This window comes from Mustela nigripes, chromosome 10 (assembly GCF_022355385.1).
Source record: "Mustela nigripes isolate SB6536 chromosome 10, MUSNIG.SB6536, whole genome shotgun sequence".
In the NCBI taxonomy this organism is placed as follows: domain Eukaryota; kingdom Metazoa; phylum Chordata; class Mammalia; order Carnivora; family Mustelidae; genus Mustela; species Mustela nigripes.
Genome location: NC_081566.1, coordinates 6,052,213 through 6,074,980, shown reverse-complemented (window position 1 = coordinate 6,074,980; position 22,768 = coordinate 6,052,213). Strand labels below are relative to the sequence as shown.

The following is a 22,768-nucleotide window of genomic DNA, read 5'->3' as shown; positions in this document are numbered from 1 at the left end:
AGAGCAGGGACGCCTGGGTGGCTCAGTCAGTTAGGCGTCTGTCTTCTGCTCACGTTGGGATCAGGTCCCACATCGGGCCCCTTGCCCTGCAGGGAGCCTGCTTCTCCCTCTGCCTGCTGCTTCCCCTGCTTGTGCCCTCCCTCACCCTCTCTCTAACAAATATATAAAAAATTAAAAGAAAAAACCTCTAAGAGCATTAGAATTTGAATTTGTTCTGAAATTATAATATGCATAAAGGATTATGTATTTATAGTAACTTAAATGATGATGATGACGACATTGACTTGAAGGTCCTTTTAAGGAGGAACAAACCGTAAACAGTAACTTTCTGTATAAACCAAACACCCCAGGCTTACGTGATACCAATCTGCCGTGATGTTTGCTCAACTGACAGACACTTGCCTTCACTGGAAATGCCAGTCTCCAAGGCCACCTTGTCACTCCACTGCCAGTTCTTTGGCATCAACATGGTCAGTCTTCACTGAGGGCCCACGGGCTAGGGTGCGCCACATGGTGTCTGTCCCTATGATTGTCTCAAAATTCTACTCACGACCTAGCAGCTGCCCATGGTTGAAACTGCTAAGCCCAACTGCGTGTGACAAGCAGAAGCAAAACCCCCGAGCAGCACGTTGGCCAGACGGCCTGCGGGGGGGGTGGTGGTGGTCCTGAATCAGCACCAGAAAGGCCAGGAAAGGGCTGGGGACGTCACGTTGAGAGGGTGAGCGGTTAACTAGACAGAAGTGGGAGACGCGAGGTTTTACCCCACAGCGGATGCAGACAAATTTCTTTTCCTTTTGTTTTCATTTATGTTAACTCATTATTATGTCCACTTGTTTGGCCGGTATTTATCACTTCTTCAGAAATACAGGTTAAGAAAACTTGACGATCCACTCCCATGCAGATAAGATTTGAAAAAAAAAATGCTTTTTTGCAATAGATGAATAATTTCCAAATACATACACAAATATCTATTATGTTATGTATATTTTTAACACGACTTGTGATTTCCTGAAATGGGTTTACATAGAGAAAGCCCTGGCTCATTTCATCACTATAGAGTCAAGCTATTACAAATTACTCATCATCTAAATTGACGGGGACTTTTTGATTTTGGGATGAGCTCTGCAATTTCTTTTTTTACAGTTTTTGCCAGCAGATTTATTTATTTATTTTTTTAAGAGTGGGGCATTTCTTTTTTCTTTTCTTTTTTTTTTTTTTTTAAGATTTTATTTATCTATTTGACAAAAAGAGAGCACAAGCAGGGGGAGCAGCAGGAAGAGGGAGAGAGAGAAGTCGGCTCCCCACTGAGCGGGGAGCCTAATGTGTGGCTCGATCCCACGACCCTGGGATCATGACCCGGGCCGGGGGGCAGGTGCTTAATAGACTGAGCTGCCCAGGCACCCTGCCAGCAGATTCATCTCTCAATTTTTGATCTAGCTAATATTCATGTGAGGAGTTAATAGATTTGTGTTTCATGAGTACCTACCAAACTCTAAGGGCACAGGGGAAAGCCTGAGAGTGTACCAGGAAGGAAGACACAAGAGCCAGTGCAAACTTCTAGACCATCAGCCATCTAAACAGATCATCACAGGCGGTCAGCATGTGATATCAATTTGCCGTGTCAGCACGTCCAACTGTGCTCCATTCCTGGTTCCCTCACATACACCCCGTCCGCCTCCACGACACACACATACACACTCCTCACATGCTCTCACAAATGATTCCTTTTAAAATGGAGTTTGATGCCTTATCACAGTTGCTTCTAAATCTTAACCAGTCTTCAGCGCAAAACCAAGTAAGTTAATTGCTATTTGTCAAATATAATAACTACCGACATGTCTTGGTCTAAACTTTGCCATCAGCTTCAAATCTGTTGTAGAGACCAAGACCTGAAACACTGTGGAGACGATCTCTTCCATCTTTACCTCTCGTGACTAGTCTCTGATGCTCCATTATTTACTTTAGAATTCCAAGCTTTTAAGAAGAGTTTCTCATCTCTCGACAGCTTCTCTCCCACTCATGGGAAGAGGGGTGGTGTCTGAGAGTGAAATCCTGAGGCAGAGGAGACGCAGCTTCCCTGCCGCAAGAGTTCAGAGTCACCGTGGAGAACAGCATAGTGGGAATGAACTCTGGGGAGCCTCTGACTTCTTACATTTTTCATTATCTTAAAAATCCAGGTTCTGGCAGAAACCCAGACAAACCTAAGAATTGGTTAATTTCACATTTTTCAAATCTAACAGATCTAGACCTCTTCCTCTAGCAGACTATAATCATCACGTTGTTTGAGAATAATCCTCTAACAAAACTTAAAGTGACCCCTTAAAAATACCATCTTGCTTGTAAAGGAACAACTTGTTTTCAGCCCATATAAGTTACGTGATGTTATTTTTAATAGGTACTTTAACATATCTACTCCATGAAGCACATTTTGATCCAAAATGGTTTTATACAAACTTTGCTAAGACATCAAAAAACATTTTTAGCAAATGCTGAAGAGAAACTAGTAATTGCTCAGACAACTTTACAAGCCTCTACAAATTTACTGGAAGATATCGCAATGTTTAAATCCTTTTCAAAGCAAAAAATATCTTTGGGCAAGCTACTTTCCTGGCCCTTGGTCCTGATTCTCTGATGGGGAGCTGGAACCAGAAACCCTGAGGGTTGAGTTTCTTGAGTTTCTTCCATTTTTGAACACGAGGCTTTTGAGAAAGGATTTTCCAAGATTTAAAAAACACGTCTTGGAAAATGGCACGATCAAGAAGGCAGGCACAGATCTTTTCCATCTAATGTTCACCTTATGATTTTACATCATTCTTGGAGAGCTAGGTTCTGGAAAATAAACTTCCTGATATTGGAGGATGCACATCTTTCCCCAACCTTGCCTTCGTAAATCATCTTAGGAGAGAAAGGGTAAGTTTGCATTCTTGATCTCTGTCACCCTGAATAATAGGAGCTTGTCAGTGTCGGAGGTGAGACTTGGAATTTTCGGACCCTCTACCACGGGTACGGCTGCAACCTGCCGATAGCAAGTTCGTACAGGTGTGCCTCCAAACTGTGTATACAACGCCCCCACTTCCTCTCATCTCTGTCACCTTCCCCTGGGTCCACAGCATCCTGTCTTTCGCCTGGGCCACTATACTAACTTCCTAACTTGTTTCTCAATACCACTGCCCCATCTACTACCATCTGAGTCAACAATCTTTTCATTAAATGAATCTTATCCAGTTAGTCCCTTTGTAAAAACCCCTTTGATGATTTTTCGATTGTGTGCACATAGAAGTCAATCTCTTATGACCTACGAGAGGCTGGGTGATCGAGCTCTTGCCTATTTCATCAAATTCATCTCAACACCCCCATCTTTCTCAGAGTGCTCCCAATCTTTACTGCCATGTTGTCTTGACCTTCCTAAATCTCTGCCTGGTAGACTCACATATTCTGTTGCCCCTTAACATGGCTTCTCCCTCAAATTCTTTAAGTGTCAGCATAAATGTTGCTTCTTCAGAAAGGCTTCCTCTGCCCACACTTTTCTAAATGAACCTCCTCTGCTTTTTGCTTTGCAAAAATGGTTCACTATTTTCCTCACAGTACGAATTTCAACCTATAATTCAAAACCATGTTTATTTTTTATTGTCTACTTCTCTCACTAAAGGGTAAGAACCATATGGCCCGAAAATATGGCCAGCACACAGTAGAACACAAGTAATTTTGAATAAGTTAATAAATACATGAATTATCTATTATGTATTAATGCATATTAATTACTCCTCTAGTGAATGTAGATCACAGTACAGTCCCTACACATTCTCAGATTCCACTGTCAATTGTTGTGCCAAAGTTTCTACGACAAAAGTCAGATGCAGGAAGAGAATTTCATTATGTGTTGTTCCTCTAGACACTGATGCCTCAATTAAAGGGGTAAACGGTTGGCTAAATTCATTTAATACTGCAACACAGCAATGCAGTCCAAGAGGCAATTTCATCTAGGTATCCAACAAGGACATTATTACATAACAATAAACCTTCTTCCCTTATCTCCATTCTTTAGATTTACTTTCAATCCCTTTGAAAACAGTCACTTCCTTCTATCCTAACGATGTCCTGGTTAAATCTGAAAATACAGTTCTCTTAAATATAAATTATGGTAACAGGAATATTAACATGGCATGAGGTGCTCCCCAAGTTCATGCATCACCTTCTATAGCCGAGCATTCAAATCCTTTTCCTCTAATTGCAGATTTCAGTTAGGCAGAAACTAGACTTGATTGCCACATGCTTGCAATGGAGTAGTTACCCTTTCTCCTGGGTCATCAAAGACTACGTGTCTCAAAATAAATAAGCCAGTAAATTAAGTTAGACAACACTTTAAACACAACCCTTACTAGTGTCACAATTGATTTGTTAAATTAAAATGTCTTAAGTCAACTAAAAACAAAATTCTGATAGACCACAATGCCAGAGCCATATTACCTTGCCTAGAATGCCCTTACCTCCCTGGACTGCCTGTAAAAATCCTACTCCAACTCCAATCTCTTTGTCGAAAGTCCTCTGGACAGAGTTAAACCTTCACTCCTGCCTAGGTTTCTCCCATTGCTATAACACTATAAGCTATAACACTATAACCGTTTAGCTCAACCAAGATAGGACCTTCACCAACTGGACTTGAATGTCTCCTGTGCATAGTAAAAACTCCATATGGAATGTGAGAATAATTACAAATAATTTCACAGAACTATACAGCTGAAGACGTTGAAAACCTGAAGTCTCCTTACAATAGAGCAAAAGTGAGAAGTGGAGTTGTTTGGGGCCCCACTGTCTTCTCCCAGGACCACAGGTCCATCAGGGTCAAACACGTATTCCTAATCAATCCACATTTCTCTCCTCTAATTCATACAGCTCTTACTGTCCAAGCTCCATATGGATTCTTCGGTGGCTAGGCAATACCGACGCCACTGCGTTCCTGAAAATAAAAGAGGTAAGGACAGCCCAGTCCCTGACATATTAACACTGTGCTATGTGGGCCCTTTGAGGAGATGTTCAGCAGAATAAATGTTGGTTTGCCCTCCCTCTTCTGAATATACCAAGCTCATTTTAAAAAATGTTTTCCCATATGTTTTGTGTTGCTCAGTGATGACAAGTCTAGATTTTTTTCGAGAAGGATTTCTTTCTAACGATTGCATATGCCTCACTGCAAGTCTATGGAAAAACACCTTTTCTGACTTGACAAAACCGGTGTCAGTTGCCTAAAAGCATCAAAACAGGAACTCCTTTCTGTGTCTTGATGTAAGTAAGAGGGATGGACCGCGTGAACATTCTCAAACAAGTTTGCCCTTGGACGCATCATCAAGACACTATGTATCCACAAAGTCACTGAGTCACAAACGTGCCTTGTATCCACTGAATATGTTCTTAAGATGCTTACCATGCCTTACCGATATGTTACCTTTGTAGCTAGCCATGATCAGGGAATCATTTATATTAGATGATGGAGGAAGAGCCACAGAGCCCTGGGGACGTAGGCACCGTTAACACACCGTAAATATATTAGCTCGTTTAGTCCACACAACAACGCCGCAAGAGAGGTATTACCATCGCCGTTATGCAGTTTAGGAAACTATGACTTCCTATGGCTAGGCTGGTAAGTGGGAGAGCGAACTCAAAAATCCTCGTGTTTTCCAAACTGTATCAATCAGGAAGAGAGCAGACCTTTTTAAGACCTTTCACAGATGTGTAGGAATTCACCCATTCAAGAAATATAGTTACTCAATCATAGGAATCATCAGGGCAAAGCCAGAAAATACAAAGTTACTATCATTCCATAATCAGAACCAAATAGAAATGGTGGGACAGGAAATATTTTTACCCGATTTACAACCTTCAAGATAGTCAACCTGTGAATTCCAAATCAGACCAAGGGACATCGTGAAACCATCGTTCAGGTTTTTTCTACCATGCTAAGAAAGTCTGCTAATTACGCAGGTTACTTTTAAAGGTTTAATAAATTTGGGATAGGAATATTATCATTTCCTTCTGTTGGAAACTTCTCTTCCCTAACTCCAGCGACTGTTATGAAGGGAGCTGTCGATCAGGGCAGCCCTCCTTTCTGGCTGCACATTGGCATTTGTGAACGACCGAGCTAACTATGGTACCCCACACCTCTGGCCACAGTGCCTGATTCAGAACTGGGTACAACTCCTCTGGAGTTCTTCCTTGGAATTTTTCTAGATGGTGGAGAGTGCCCTCTCCTACTCGGTTGTGAGAATGTGAGTCATGGCTGTGACCAATGGCCATGGCCACCCTGGAATGGTCAGGAATAGCCTGACTTGGAAACTAGACTGAGAGTGGTAGCAGGGAGATGAGAGGGGGAGAGAGCGAGACCAGGAGGACAGAGTGAGAGAGAGAGAGAGAGGGAGAGAAGAAGCGGAAGGAGAAGGAAGTAGAGGAGGAAAGAGGACATTCAGAAAGACAGATAGTGAGCGACAGCACGGACGTCCCTTACTAACCGCCACAGAATGCAGTTCCAGTGTCTACAGTCAGGCAACCCACATGCAAGTTCCATCCATGCCCTTCTGGGGTCTGACTGTCTAACAGTGCCTTTCCTTTTGCTTAAAGTATTTGGAATTTTTAAAAAATCACTTACAAGGATAAACTTAAGCTGTGTAGGAAAGCATGTTCATTACTTCGTAAGCTAAGTTATTCCCACGTCTGTGTCAAAGGCAATGATGTTAACAAGTCAAGTCAGCAAGTATTCATGGAGACCAGCAGGGTGGAAAGGCACTGGCTTAGGGGCGCTGAGAGCTACATCATAAACGAAGGTACAGAACTTCTCAGTGGGAAATGAGAACTAAAAGGCAAACGTCAGCACGGTTATGGGATTCAGTGAAAACAGACACGTCATTAGGCATCATCAGAGTATAAGACTGACAAAACAAAATAGGCACATGATAAATACAGGGTGCAGAGGAGGGAACAATCTGGTTGGGGTTACAGACACCCATTTTAGGTATCTGTAGCGCGATGTGAAGTTGCACTCAGCTCGACACAGACTGCACTAGATGTGTAACACCCTTCATTGACCACATCCTGTTTCTTAGCAATGTCTGAGGGAACGAAGCATTCCTAAAATGCCCTTCCATTTACGACAGAAAATAGGATGCAAAGGTTTCACTGGGCAAGGCTGGCTTCATGGGTGCTGTTTGTGCACTTTCTGTACTTGCCATCTTGAAACTGTTTAATAATTTTTAACAAGCCCCCCCCCCCCCCCCATTTTCGTTCTGTACCGTCTTCCTGAAAATTGTCACTGGTCCTTACACTAAGGAAAGGAACAAAGGTTTTCTACAAACCAATCAGACCAATGGTCTTATCAAAGCAGCCAATCTGCCAGCAGGTGAATTTCAGAAGTTAAAGGGCAGAGCACCAGGATTTGTAAAAGCGAAGGATTCTGAACCGTGAGGAGCCTGCAGGGAAGGGCACCTGTCATCCGCCAGCTCACAACACTGCCACCAAGGGGTGAGCAAAGTCACCGAAGGTTGAGTCAGAGAAGCCTGGGTACCGTCCTAGGACAGGACGGGCACAGGATGAAGAATGAAAGCGGCAGGTGGTTGGTTTTACCAGACGCCCAGTGGGGAGGAGCTGGTTTGGGTCACGTTAAATGCATAAAACATCAGGGAACAGTGGACCCGTACCCAAGCGTTACCTAGAGACACAGCTCGACCTCGTGGAGCCCAGGCTGAGGGAGACTGTGTGACCCTGGGGGGGCGGGGGGCAACCGCATTAGTCCGTCCCAGCAACTCCCTGAAGGGCATCTCCCCGGCTCCGGCGCAGAGTAAAGGCGAACCGCAGCCAAGGTCACCCACCTTGTGTCCCAGGCCCTCCGGCGGCACTGCCACAGGAACACGCCGCCCGCACATCGCCTCCCTGCAGGGCTGCCGGGACGGTGACCCCCGACCACCGCGCCACCCCTTCGGTCTCGCTGCCGCCCGACCCTCCTCACTTCCATCCTCACGAGGACTCTGGCCCCAGCCACCAAGCAAATAGCGGCGCGTGGTGAGACACCCCTGTCGGGGCGCCCGGCTGGCTCGGGGATGGAGCATCTGCGTCCGGATTTCAGTTCCAGGCCTGATCTCGGGGCGGTGAGATCGAGCCCCGTGTCCGGCTCTGTGCTCAGCGCGGAGCTGGTCCTTCCCTCGGCTCCTCCCCTGCTCGTGCTCTCTCTCTCTCTCTCTCTTTCAAATAAATAAATAAATAAACAAACAAACAAATAAATAACCTTAAAAAAAAAAAAGGAAAAAGAGCTATTCATCTCTCAGATTTGTACAGTTGTGTGACTGACTTGTCAGCTTTTCCAGGGGAATCCGTTGAGATGAGAGATGGCCCGTGGGGGCCCGTGGGGGCCCGTGGCGACAGGAAGGGCGGTTGTAGGGGATGCGAAGTCAAAAAAAGGTTCCTCTTCACGATTTTCCAAACCGACAGCCCTTGCTTGGTAGAAAAATTTTCAGGAAGATAATATATGGCCAAGTCTGAAGCACACGGACGACAACTTAAGTGTGTCTGTATTTCAGTAATTCGCTCTCCTAGCTCACCTGCATGGGACTTGTGACTAAAATCGCATCTTTTCGGTTAACCCATAATGATGACCTTCGGAGTAGACTACTCTCATCTTTAGAATGAATATTTAAAGCATCTTCCCTTCTGTTCAGACCACTCTGTTTCCATTACTATTCACTGAGGTATAGCTTCTTCTATGAAAACACCGTGAAATCCAAGTAATTAATTACATGAGTTAGCACTCCCGCCACAGTCTATGTGCTCAAAAAACGCCAGCCATTGATTTCAACTGATTTCAGGATGTATGCTCTCAGAATCTACTGACAAATGAAAACTCGGCGGACAACCATGGTTTTGTATGTACGGAAGACAGTAAGCAGAAACTGTGGAATTCTGTGGCATGACGACCGAAGTCCCTCAGGATGCGCGTGTGCTAAAGATCTAAAGCAAAGTCATGGTTAGGGCAAGGATGCTGGAAAGCAACTGATTGGTTCTGCTTTAGCATGCGGCTTTCGGGGTGATTGTGCCTCATTTGCCTTCTTCCAGTAGACCTAGTTATTTAGGGCTGCTGTCCTGGGAGAGCTAGCCTTCCTCCTGAATTAATATTAATACACCTCTACAGAATTTCATAGTCAGTGACAAAGGCTTTATTTCATACACCCAAAAGAAAAAACTTCCCTTCATTCCTGAAAAAGTTTACTTTAGGAAATGTGGTATAATTCTACAAGAATCCTGAAAGATCTTTTAAAAAATACCAATCATCTGCTTCCTGGTGACATCTGCCAGAAACTTCAATACAAATGGTGAAATTTGGACAGTATCTCATGAACTGAGCAAAAACAAGACAAAACAAAAATGATTCATCTTACCTTTATACGGTCTTTGCTGTTGGTCTTTTGAGGTGAGCAGGGTTATCATCTCAGCAGGGTTGTTCCACTTACATGATCTGCTTTTTTGTGGTTTCCTCCTCACAGAAGTTGTTTTACCAGACAGTGGTCCTGGCAAACCATTCCCCCTGCTATGCTCTGCAGCATCAGAGCCTCTGGGCCAACCTTCTTACTCAAACTCCAAATTTTGTCAGTTCTCTGCACCCTGTTAGACTCGATATCCCAGGTTGAGGGCCATCTAATTTTTCATTTAGGCTAGAAAAGTTGGCAACCCCAGTGGTGTGACACCTAATAAAATACCAGTTTTAAAATGCCATTGTGCAACCAAAAAAAAAGCCTACCTTTCTTGTAGAATGAGTTTGTTCTCTTTCTTCCAAAAGTCTTTAAAGTCAGAGCTGAATTCATGCCAGATACTGAAGAAAACATTCGGGGACACCTCCTTTTCTCCAAGTTTTGCCTTCATGAAGAAATAGGCTGTCGTCTCCAAAAAGCTGTCAAAGCACACACAGGAGCATAAAAGCTGTGATTACTTTCCAATATGGGATATTCTTCCTTCATCCAAATGGTGATTTCATTCATACATGGCTATTATTACAAAGAAGACGCAAACTCTTCAAGCATCAACAGTAGTCGCTTACGGTTTTATGTTAGAGTTTTGGATTCGGATAGTAGCAGCTGACTAGAATCCTCTATATACTGATAACTATCCTTGGTCCAATTCCATTGTCAAAGTTAATCACTAAGTGCCTGATATACTACTGCAGAAATAAACGTAGTATCAAGTTGGGACGTATTGTAAGTAGTGGATCTCTACTTTCTTTCTACACTCTACAGTAATGAAATATTAGCCATTTGTCCCCGAACTACTATGTATTCTCTATGTATTCCATGTTGCTTACATACAGCTGGGTTTCCTACATTGCTGAGGAGAAAAGGAAAAAGCGAGTCCCAGGAAATGGTGACAAAGACTCTCACCAGATCATGGCAGGATCATTGACTGGATACCAGGAAGGCAGCCCGCACTGGGACTGTGGACTGATGTGTCAGTCTTTACTTATTTTTTTTACAAAGATTTTTAAATTATTTATTTGACAGACAGAGATCACACGTAGGCAGAGAAGTAGGCAGAGAAAGAGAGAGGAGGAAGCAGGCTCCCCGCTGAGCAGAGAGCCCAATGCAGGGCTCCATCCCAGGACCCTGGGATCATGACCTGAGCCGAAGGGAGAGGTTTTAACCCACTGAGCCACCCAGGCGCCCCTGATAGTGTCAGTCTTTAAAAGGTGCTGCTTCCTAATACAACTACATGAAGCTCAGAAAGTTTCAGAAGGCCTCGTTGACAAAGAACATATAACTGGTAAATGGTGCCTTTATGACTCAACAAAAGTCTTCCATTCCCATAAAAAATGCCCTGAAAAGGACCTAGGCCAATAAAACCAGGAATGTCATGGAGAGGACACCTGGGCAGCTGGGGAGCGTATGGCCAGAGCTACTGCAAAAGGAGTGACAGTCCAATAACCTTTGCCAATGCATCCCTTTTCTCCCCTACCCTGGCAGGGGCCGGCACTTTTGCTGCTACACAAACCTCTGATTTACTGATTTACTATGAAGCAAACATTTCTAAGACAACTTGAGTTTGCCACATCGCATTGTTCGATTAAAAATATGTGCTCACACGTACACACATCAACACACATGTGTGTACGTATTCAGTTTGTCCTATAGCTGATTTCAAATCCTTATCCTGGAAAATATATGAAAACCATCTCCTTGAGATGAGCACTAGTAAAATGAGATATGTAGGTAAACATGCTCAGAAGGGGAAGGAGACCAAACCTTACACACGAATAAAGAATTCACAGCCACCCTGTGACCAACGGACTAGTCTGTTCTGTTTTTAAACTTGCCTCACGGTAGTCTCTAAGCAGTGAGATTCCCAGGGACACCAGGTTTTAGATTCTGGGGTGAGACGACAGCATGCATTTGAGCACATGTGTAGCTCCCGGGAATTATGTATTTCTCCCTAGTTTGCCTCGTAGGAAAAATGACAGATTAGAGGCAGTCAATTCTGAGAGAGCCGGGCTAAGTGGATACGGTATGTGAGAATCTGGCCGTCCTGAGCCATCGTAATGACATCAGAATGCGTCCGCGGGATGTGTTGATGGGGTGAGGACTGCCAGGAGAGGAGACGGCCGGCGGCAGGAATAGTCTAAGACAGATCTGGGTCATATTTTATTAAAACTGATAAAGTACACACATACTTCCCTCCTGAGAAAACCGCTCATTCTCTGCATGAGCCCGAAGACCATTTACGACCTGTACGGCAGAAATTAGGTCTCAGATCCCTGACATCCTTTTACTCTTTCCCACCACTTCTTGGTATTTATGCTTCCTACATTGATCATTAAAGTCCAAGCCAGTTAGTCTGGGCAGACATACCTAAGCTGTCATAACTGGTTCCTCTCTTTAGCCACTTAGAACATTTTGAAAGTTCTATCACGAGGCAGCATGGTCTAAAGGAGCGAATAGAGGATTCAGAATCATAAACAACTGAATTCCAAAACACGATTTTCCAAAGTGTTTGTTACATGTTTCAACACAAAACAAATTTGCTTTGTATTACATGTTATTTTCCATCACAAATACTGTGTATTCTACATTATATAATAAGAAATGTGAATACATATTTACTAAAAATTTTCTCTAAACTGTAACTAATTCGATTGAGGCTGAGTTATTAAAAACCATTCATGCGGGGTGCCTGGGTGGCTCATTGGGTTAAAGCCTCTGCCTTCGGCTCAGGTCATGATCCCAGTGTCCTGGGATCGAGCCCCGCATCGGGCTCTCTACTCAGCAGGGAGCCTGCTTCCTTCTCTCTGCCTGCCTCTCTGCTTACTTGTAATCTCTGTCTGTCAAAAAAATAAATAAAATCTTAAAAAAAAAAAATTCATGTGATCATGTTCCCTTGCAGACATTTTTGAATTACTGGCTCGCACACAGGTTTCTGATACTGGTAGTAATTATTCTAATTATTGAATAATTTCCCCTTGGCTTTGTCATAAATTGCCTACATAGCTTTAAGAAGGCAGCAACTTCCGAGTTTCAGTTTTGAGCTTTTTAGTATCTTCAGGTATAAAGTGGAGGTTATGTATGCTTTTCAAGGTTGTCATAAAGATTCAGTGAAAAGTACTTGCATGTTATAAACTAAAATAGCAATACACGTATTAACTTTGTAAGAAGGATTTTTCACAAAAAATGCTCTTTGTGCAAGACTCAATGAACTTGGGAGACATACGAGATCCTGCAATTGAACCGAAGTCAGCGTGTGAACGTGCTGAACAGTGCGAGTCTCAATGATGACGACCTGTGTGTGCAGCCGTTTCTCTGGAAGTGGCCACAGTGAAAGAACGTGTCACTGAAGTAGGACACAGAGTAAAGACTTACTGGAGGATCACGAATGCTCTCCCAACTGCATTCAACCACCCCACTCCCTAAGCTCTTTTCAAAAATAACCAAATAAATGATGGGCAATAATTTCGACAAGTTATCAAGGTACCTTGTATGCTAGAGGCATTTTTGGTTATATAATCCTATGTAGTATTAGGTGGCACTCAGCTAATTCAGTCATATTTATCTGACATGAAAGAGACCCATCTGGATGCGGGTGGAAGGAATAAATCCCATGCCTTCTGAATTATCTCCCACCCTTTAAAAAAAAAATTTCCTAAATTGGAATCCACGAGGGTCCCATCCAACAAACAGCAACACAGGAGCACAAAAGAGGGCAGGCATTTTATCTGGGACTTTCCTCACTACCGGCTGTTTTGTGGGACACTCTTGAAATGACGGTGACACCCTAGAAGCCAGTAGTGGAAAGAACCGTAGTTATAATGCAAAGAAAATGCAGCAGTCATAGTAAGAGACAACTCCAGAAGTCACTGAATAATCCAGACCCTGCAATCAGGATTCGTAAGTAGACCTCTCTGGAAAAGATGAGCACTACACCTCCTTTGCTACAAACATGAAATAGTACAAACTTATGGCTCTGCAATACACTCAAGGTAGCCACAGGGTTCTGAAAAGATAGCTTCAGCAGAACTGTTTTGAAATCTCTCAATCCCCACATCAAAACAGAGAGAACTGAGATATTAAAAACCAAAACTGATTAAAAAAATAATCTGCAAAAACACTGTGCCCAATATCACCACAAACCTCCAAATGCAAACAGGGGAGACAAACCATTGACAACTCAAACCCTAAGCTGTGACACTGTCCATATGGGAGGAGGCAGAGGAAAGCACCGGGCGGGGGGGGGGTGTCCCGAAAAACAGAAGAAACCCCGAATCACAGGCGCCCCTGAAAATTGTTTAAGGGATACCTGAGAGGCACAGCTGACACTGGAAGGGGTTTTATACACTCTGGCGCATGGAAGGGAAGATCCACAGTCAGCTCCGAAGTGGCTGGGGACAGCCTGAATCTATGAAGTCTTAGTACTAACCCAGAGAAACGCCCTCTTTTGGCAGAGCTCTGCACTGGTAGAAAATGCTGGGAGTAGATTCAAATTGTGCAGGATAAAGAAAAGGATGGAGGAAACAGAAAATGCGGATATTAGAGGGGGTAAATCTGCAGGCAGTAGGAGGTCATTTTTTTTTTCTTTTTTACCATTACGCACAGGCAACAAAAGAGAAAGATCTAGAGCAGAAAAGCCACAAATGGACTAAAATTTAAAACATAAAATACCAAAAGATGTGGGAGCAGATGAAGCAGTGCTTAGAAATTCAGAACTTTAAAACACCTTTAATTAGAAAAATCAAGGTGTGAAATAAGTAATATGGGCATATAACTCCAGAAACGGAAGAGGAGCTAATGGAACTTGACTCAGCAGAAGAATGGAAATAATGCAGAGAACATTTAGTAAGAAACAGAAAATAAACCTTACGGAAAATTAGCGAGATTAACGGGCTTACTGAAAAATTTACTAAAGTTGATAGCCATCTACCATCACTGATAAAGGAAAAAAGAGGAAACATAAATTATCAACACCACAGATGAAAGCGGGGTTATCGTGATAGATCACATAGGCCTCAAACGTATAATTATCAACAATTTTATGCCAAAATGTATTAAAAATTGAAAGTCTGAGGGTTGCTGGAGGGGAGGGGAGTGAGATGCCTGGGCTGGTTGGGTGATGGGACACTGGGGAGGGTCTGTGCTATGGTCAGTGCTGTGAAGTGTGTAAGACCGATGAGTCACAGACCTGTACCCCTGAAGGAGGTAATACATTATAGGTTAATAAAAAAAAAATTGAAAGTAATCTCAGTTATTTCGATAAGTGAAATTTGTTTCAATAAATAAAGAATTATGTTTTATAAACATGTAATAAAAAATATCCCTTTGCAAATACTTGTAGTCCAAATTGTTTCATAGGTGCATTTACACATATTTAATTACATGTAATTAATGACATATTTAATGAAGACATGATGCCAATTTAACACTAACTTTTTCAGAAAACAGAGTGAGAGCATGTTCTTAACTCATTTTATAAGGCCAGCATTAGTCTGATGTTGATACCAAAAAATAAAAACATATGGGAAAAAAAGAGAAAGTTTTATAGATCAATATCCCTTGTCAACAACAGTAGAACATCTTTCATATAATATTAACAAACTGAAAGCAGCGATTTCAAAAATGGATACTATGTCACGAACACCCAGAGTTTATGCCAATACAAAGTTGTTGTACCATCTGAAAAGCAATCAGTGTAACCTGTCGCATGAGCAGAGTAAAGAAAGGCCATATGGTTATTTCACTAAATGAAGACAAAAATTTTTTAAAAAATTAAATACAAATGATTATAAAAAAAGGCAAAAATCTTTGTAAGACAGGAATAGAAGTAAACGTACACAATTAGATAAATGGCATCTGTGAAAAGCCTGTACCTAACATCATAGTCAAAATTATGCCCGCCATATAATTCCATTTACATGAAATCCAAGTATATCCAAAATTAATCTATGTTGATAGAAAACAAAATAATGATTGTCTCCAGAGAGGTGTGGGGGTAAACAGAGTGAGGCAACAGAACGGTTTTGAGTGATGTTTGAATGGGAATTAATCACTGAACCTGTTTTATTGTATAAATTATGCCTTGATTAACACAAAGAATGGAAGAAAGTAAGAAAAACAAACAAAAAAAGGAGAGCTAGAAGGAGACTGAGAAAGAACTGGAAGGAGACTGCGATTAAGTCCTATGTCTAACAGTTATTAAAAAAACAAAAAAGAAACCAGGGATAAACTAGAGTTTCTACGGACCAATGAGAACAAGCCAGAGAATGCCAGAGCCTGCCAGAAACAGGCCTAATAAACAGATGAAAACGGTTGGCTAATATTTTAAGATAAGCTAAAAGAAATTAATAAAATGATATCAGCTATAATAAACACAATTAAAAGTAGAAAAAGACCCTCAGAAACAAGGTGGTATAATTTAGTAAAGAACCATGAAATTTAAAATATTTCACACATGAAGTCTGAACTGGAAACTCACAAAAGTTACTAAGAAAAATGTATCATTCATTAATAGAAACAGAAGATAAAATGAAAGAAAAAACTTTAAATCAAAGAGAAATGAAGAAAGTAAAGAGGAAGCTACAAATGTAGAAGACATTCTCACAGGTGTATTGTAAAAGCCGCTCCAAAAGATAACCAAAGGGCGCCTGGGTGGCTCAGTGGGTTAAGCCTCTGCCTTGTGCTCAGGTCGTGATGGCTCAGGTCATGATCTCAGGGTCCTGGGATTGAGACCCGCATAGCATCTCGCTCTCTGCTCAGCAGGGAGCCTGCTTCCTTTCCTCCTCACTCTGCCTGCCTCTCTGCCTACTTGTGATCTCTGTCGGTCAAATGAATAAATAATCTTAAAAAAAGAAACAGATAATCAAATCAGTGGAACAGAACACATATTTAAAAATATGATTCAGGAACTTTTTTTTAAATAAATAAAAAATGTTTGAAGCTACATGTTAAAAGGGCATGTCAATAATCAACACTGAGACATATTCTAGTAAAACTACTATATTTAAAAAAGAAAAAAGATCTTTGGTCATCATGCAAAAAAACCAACTGACTTTTGAATATAAAGGGCAGAGAAGAGCTATTTTCAGGATGAACAAATTGAAGAAGTATTGTTCTAATGTTCAGTGATCAAAGAATCTACTAGAAAATGAGATTCAGAAAGTCAAGATAACGGAAGAGACTCTGATGTAAGGATTAGCAGCTCAAGTTTCTCAACCTAGGAAAGGATACAGGATGTCAGACCTTAAAAGTTAAGAACTGTGCCCTGAACTTGAACTATAAGTGCTGAAAGGAATTAACAACGTACTTTAATTCTAGCTCTGTCTACAAGGCTAGTTACAGTACTAATTCAAAAGCAGTAAAAGTACAACCCAGGTTTGTGATCTCCAAAGACCATTCTAAATCATGATCCCAGGGCTACCTGAAGAAATAGCTCAATCCAGGACAGGGGAAAAAGTGTACAAAATGAACCTGGAACATTCTATCAAAGAAGACAGTAAAGGAAGATCTTGTCAAAAATAACTCAGAAGTAGAAAACCAAAGCTGGTGGCACCACAATTCCAGACTTCAAGTTCTATTACAAAGCTGTGATCATCAAGACAGTGTGGTACTGGCACAAAGACACAAAGATCAATGGAACAGAACAGAGAGCCCAGAAATGGACCCTCAACTCTATGGTCAACTAATCTTTGACAAAGCAGGAAAGAATGTCCAATGGAAAAAGGTCAGTCTCTTCAACAAATGGTGTTGGGAAATTGGAAAGCCACATGCAGAAGAAGGAAACTGGATCATTTCCTGACACCACACACAAAAACAGACTCAAAATGGATGAAAAACCTCAGTGTGAGAAAGGAGTCCATCAAAATCCTTGAGGAGAACACAGGCAGCAACCTGTTCGACCTTAGCTGTAGCAATTTCTTCCTAGAAACATTACCAAAGGTAAGGGAAGCAAGGGCAAAAATAAACTATTGGGACTTCATCATATCAAAACTTTTTCACAGTGAAGGAAACAGTCAACAAACTAAGAGGCAATATTTCTGCAAAGAAGACATCCAGATGGCCAATAGACACAAGAAAAAGTGCTCAATATCACCTGGCGTCAGGGAAATACAAATCAAAACCACAGTGAGATACCATCTCACACCAGTCAGAATGGCTAAAATTAGCCAATCAGGAAACAACAGGTGTTGGCGATGATGTGGAGAAAGGGGAACCCTCCTATGCTGCTGGAGGGAATGCAAGCTGGTGCAGCCACTCTGGAAACCAGTTTGGAGGCTCCTCAAAGAGTTGAAAATAGAGCTACTCTACAGCAATTGCACTACTGGGTATTTACCCTAAAGATACAGATGTAGTGATTCGAAGGGACATGTGCACCTGAATGTTTATAACAGCAATGTCCACAACAGCCAAACTATGGAAAGAGCCCAGATGTCTATCAACAGATGAATGGATAAAGAAGACGTCACACACACACACAGGAATATTATGCAGCCATCAAAAATTGAAATCTTGTCATATGCAATGACATGGATGGAACTAGAAGGTTTTAAGTGAAGCTAAATAAGCCAGTCAGAGAAAGACAATTATCATGATCTCACTGCTATGAGGAATTCGAGAAACAAGAAGAGGATCATAGGAGAGGGGAGGGGAAAATGAAGCAAGACGAAACCAGAGAGAGAGAGACTCAATCTCAGGAAACAAACTGAGGGTGGCCAGAGTGGAACGGGGGTCGGAGGGAGGGAGTGGGTGGCGGACACTGGGGAGGGTTTGTGCTATGGATTGTGTAAGACTGATGATTCACAGACCCGTACCCTGAAACAATATACTACAGGTTAATAAAAAATAATATAATAAAAGGTAACTCAGAAGTGAACTGAAAGATGAAACATTTTGTATTGGTAAGGCAAATAACTGCAAAGGACTGAAATACCTAAAAATATGCTTAATTCAATGAGATCATCATAATGCTTAAAACTTTAAAAATGTATTTACTTAATTTTGGAAAATGCTAGCTAACTACCTCATTATTATCTACAGCTATTTACTCATCTGCAAGAAATATAGGACAGAGGATCAGGTTTCCTGCATTAATAGGCTAAAATCAGGAAAATCCAGACTTTGGAGAAACAGCACAGGACTGCTGTGGACTGAATGTTTGTGCCCCAAAATTTCATATGCCAAAGACCTAATCCTCAGTGTAATCGTATTTGGAGATGGGAGCTTTTGGAGATAATTAGGTTTAGATGAGGTATTGAGAGAACAACCCCTAAGATTAGTGATCTTAGGACGAAGAAGCCAGACCTACTTCTACCCCAGTGTCTGCCTTGTGAGAACACGAAGCAGCAGCTGTGTGCAAGCCAGGAAGAGGATGCTCACCAGACCCCAAATCTGCCTTGGACATTGGAGCCTCCAGAATGGTGAGAAATAAATGTTTATTGTGTCAGCCACCCAACACAGGATATTTTGTTATAAAAGTCAGAACCAAGACAAGAAAAAAATGATCTAGTTTCCTCCCTAAATAAAGGTAAAGGGGGAAAAGACATGTTGTGGGGAAACTATAATAAAGACTTAAAAGATATCATCTAATTATAATGGTTGGAATTTCTTTATCTCCTGTTTCAAACATACTGTAACAAATTAAAAACATTTATAATATATACGAACAGATTAGACTTTTGAAAAGCGACTGGATATTCTGGAACATTAGGGATTCTTCTTATTTTTAGGGGTAAAAGTGGTTATGTTCTTTGAAGCGGATCTTTCAGAGATACGGACTAAAACACACCGATGAAATCACGGCTGAGGAGGATTTGCTTCAGAGATACTATGGGAGCGGCGAGTGGTAAGACGTTCGATGAGACCGACCTGCTGACTGTCACAGCTGGCTGAGGGCTACGTGGTGGGTCCTAAAAATATGCTTTCATTATGCTTCAATTATCCTTTAAAATATGCTTAAACATCCTTTCCCTTTGCATGCATCTTCACTTTTCCATAATGAAGAATGTTCTTTTAAAGATTTTTTTTTATTCCTTTGACAGAGAGAGAGCACAAGCAGGGGGAGTGGCAGGCAGAGGGAGAGGGAGAAGCAGGCTCCCCATGGAGTCCGATGTAGGACTCGATCCCAGGACTCTGGGATCATGACCTGAGCCGAAGCCAGATGCTTAATAATAAATAAATCATTCAGCCCCCGAATTATTTATTTATCATTTTTATTTTATTTAATTAATTTAGTTTTAAAGATTTTATTTATTTATTTGACAGACAGAGATCACAAGTAGGCAGAGAGGCAGGCAGAGGGGCGGGAGAAGCAGGCTCCCCACTGAGCAGAGAGTCCGATGTGGGGCTCGATCCCATGACCCTGAGATCATGACCTGAGCCAAAGGCAGAGGCTCAACCCACTGAGCCACCCAGGCGCCCCAGATTTTTTTTTTTTTTTTTAATTACAAATGCACATACACAAGGCTATAAGCCTCTTTCAAAATGGCATTCTAGAACTATTTTTAAAAGGCTAGAACATTTCTTAAAAGACCTCTACTGGATATTGTTTTTGACTATGAGTTACGTTCCACAGATAATCAAAACAGACAGCTTTGGTTTCCTTATTTGAAAAGGGGCCATACCACAAAATGAGAATTATATTCTTTCAAACTCCTCATCTGTTTTTAAGGCAGTTCTCTTTCTGGGAACCGTGTGCATAAAGAATGACTCAAAGTTTGGTTTTTATTACAATGAAAAGAGGTGTTAGTAATTATCCTAAAATAGCATTTTCTTGCCACAGGTTAGGATCTATAAGGAGAAGTAAACGAAATATTTAAAACTGAGATACTGTCTGTCCTTGCTATCAATTAATTCCCATCCATAAGCAGGATTTACCCCTAGAAAGTACTACATAAAACCCTGCCTTTAAGCCCAAGTCTTGGGAGCACCTGCTCCACTGCAGTCCTAGAAAGGGCACTCTTGCTTCTATTGAGTTCATCAGGTAGTAACTTTGTGCCCAACACCACAAACGGCAGGGCCAAGACACTGGAGAAGGCAATCTCGATTCAATTACTTCCCTGAAGAACATTTCTTTCGGGTTAACAAATAAACGAATCAAGGTATTGGACAAAGCAGTCAGCCGCGTTAAACCTCCGGCGTCCCACGCCCCCAGGCACTGCTGGGGCTGCTCTCAGAATCAGATCGCCCTCTCAGCATCCCCCGCATCAAACACACGTCGTGAAGGATAAACTCGTCTGAGATAATGTTTAGAAAACACTCAGACTTATTCTTCAGCACCTGAAAGCATGTCTAATACGACACAAGAGAGGGCTTTTTGGTACGTGGCGGGGGGCTCCAGAAATGATCCCTGTTATGGAAAAAGGATGGATCCACAGGAACGATCCAGAATGAGGGACCCAAAGATGAGCAGATTTTCAGGGCACCAGGTGCCTCAGCCGGTTAAGCATCTGGCTCTTGATCTGGACTCAGGTCATGATCTCAGGGTCTCAGCCTGTTACAGGGCTCCTTGCTGGGCGTGGAGCCTGCTTAAGATTCTCTCTCTCTCTCTATCCCTCTGCTCCTCCCCGTCCCCCTCCCATGATGTACGCACGTGCTCTCTCTCTCTCTCAAAATTAAAAAAAAAAAAGGAGGGGGGTTGATTTTCAGAGTCATCAGCATCTTTACTTTCTGATGTCAAAGAGACCTGCGACCCCAGGTAACATAATAGCTCCACAGCATCCTTCCCCACTGGCTTCTTGTTCCCATCAGTCTAGCACACAGGAGTTGCTCAGGAAATATTTGCTTAAAGAATGATTCTTGGCTCAGGACCATTCTAGGGAGGAAAAAAAAAAACCTTGATTTTGAGAAATTTAGTAGTAGGAAAAAAAAAATTCTGTTAGGCCTTTAAAGCCTGCCATTAAAAAAACAAGAGTTTTCAATTGGAAGGACCAAGATTTAGTTCTAGTTCTACCCCAAGTGGATCTCTGCTGACTTCATGAGCTTCTCCAAGCTCCGCCATCTCATCTGTAATAGGAGAATGACGGGGCCTCCTGCCCAATCGGATCCTTACGAGGATTGATGAGATCAAGGAGGCAGTGTGCTCCTTGGAGTTGTCAGGTACACAATAAGATTGTGAATGGGGGTCCTACTACCCTGGCCACCGCTGCTTCATCCTTCCCAGAACGTTCGCAGAGTGTGAAAAGACCTGGTACCTGTTCCTCACGCAGACACACGAGGGGCAATGATTCCTTTCTTTCCTAGACCCTCACATAATTAGGAGACAGCACAGGACCAATTTATAGATTAAAGCCAATACCGTTCTGTCAGTCTCCCGGGACAACAGGCCAGTGCCCAGTGGGGTGAGCACGTCACCCATTCCTCCCGGCTCGTCTGTGCAGTTTATGTCAGTCGGCTTAGGAGAGGGTTTGCAGTAACCCTGCCAAGGGAAGTCCTCTCACTCGGGTTAAAAGAGAGAAAAACACGCTTTCACCCTGGCCTCATGTAAGAGATGAACAGTACGGGATTCCATCCTTCCTCCTCGAGTCTCTTTCACGCAACGGCTTCAGATGCACGACATAGGTTTGGTGGATATGTACACACACGCGCGCACACACACACAGAGCACGCATCTTCTGGCACCTAGTTAACGAACACATCCCAGCCCCCAGCTAAGCAAAGAGGTCTGCTGAGAGTAGCGAGTCTAGTAATAAGAAGGAGGAACTTCTCCTTCCTCCCACGGCAAATATAGCTCGAGTTATCAGTAAAGCTGATGCCACAATTCACGTCTGAGTTGTTTTCTTATGTTCTGCTGCGTCTCCGAGCTCTGAGCCGACAGGAACAGGTCATTTATTAATTTCCTCTCTCTCTAATGCTAATGCCAACGAGCTTGGGGACCAAAGTCCTCCCTCCCCGGCTCAGTCGCCAGCGTGGCGGTTCAGGCTGTTCTGAGACGCGGCTGTGTTTGCCCCGTGGGTGGAAGTGAAGGGTCTGCTGAGGTCGTTTCTTTGGCACATTCTCTGATCAGAGCGGCCTTTCCGTGAGTCAGCAATTTAGTCCTGGCCCCGTCTGAGCTGGGCCTGGGGGCGGGGGGTGCTTTCCTCTCAGTTGCCTCTGTGACCGTCGCTTCTCTCTTCTCTTAATACCATTGTCCTTCTGGAGCACAGCAAAAGCGTCACATGCTAAATGACAGTTCATACACAGACGAAGAACTGCACATTTATGACTCAATTTAGTTCATATAGGCCAGATCAAGGACATAAAGCATCTCAGTATGAAATACGAGGCCAAGAGAACAT

The 22,768-nt window shown here is 42.5% G+C and overlaps 1 protein-coding gene across 1 annotated transcript in view; it reads right to left on the bottom strand.

The window, feature by feature from the left end:
• FMN2 (formin 2) overlaps positions 1–22,768 on the bottom strand; it is a 373,618-nt gene that overhangs the window by 19,387 nt on the left and 331,463 nt on the right. Inside the window, exon 16 of the mRNA XM_059412485.1 lies at positions 9,773–9,922. Within this exon, the coding sequence (XP_059268468.1) occupies positions 9,773–9,922 (150 nt within the window). The remainder of the gene's footprint in view (positions 1–9,772; positions 9,923–22,768) is intronic.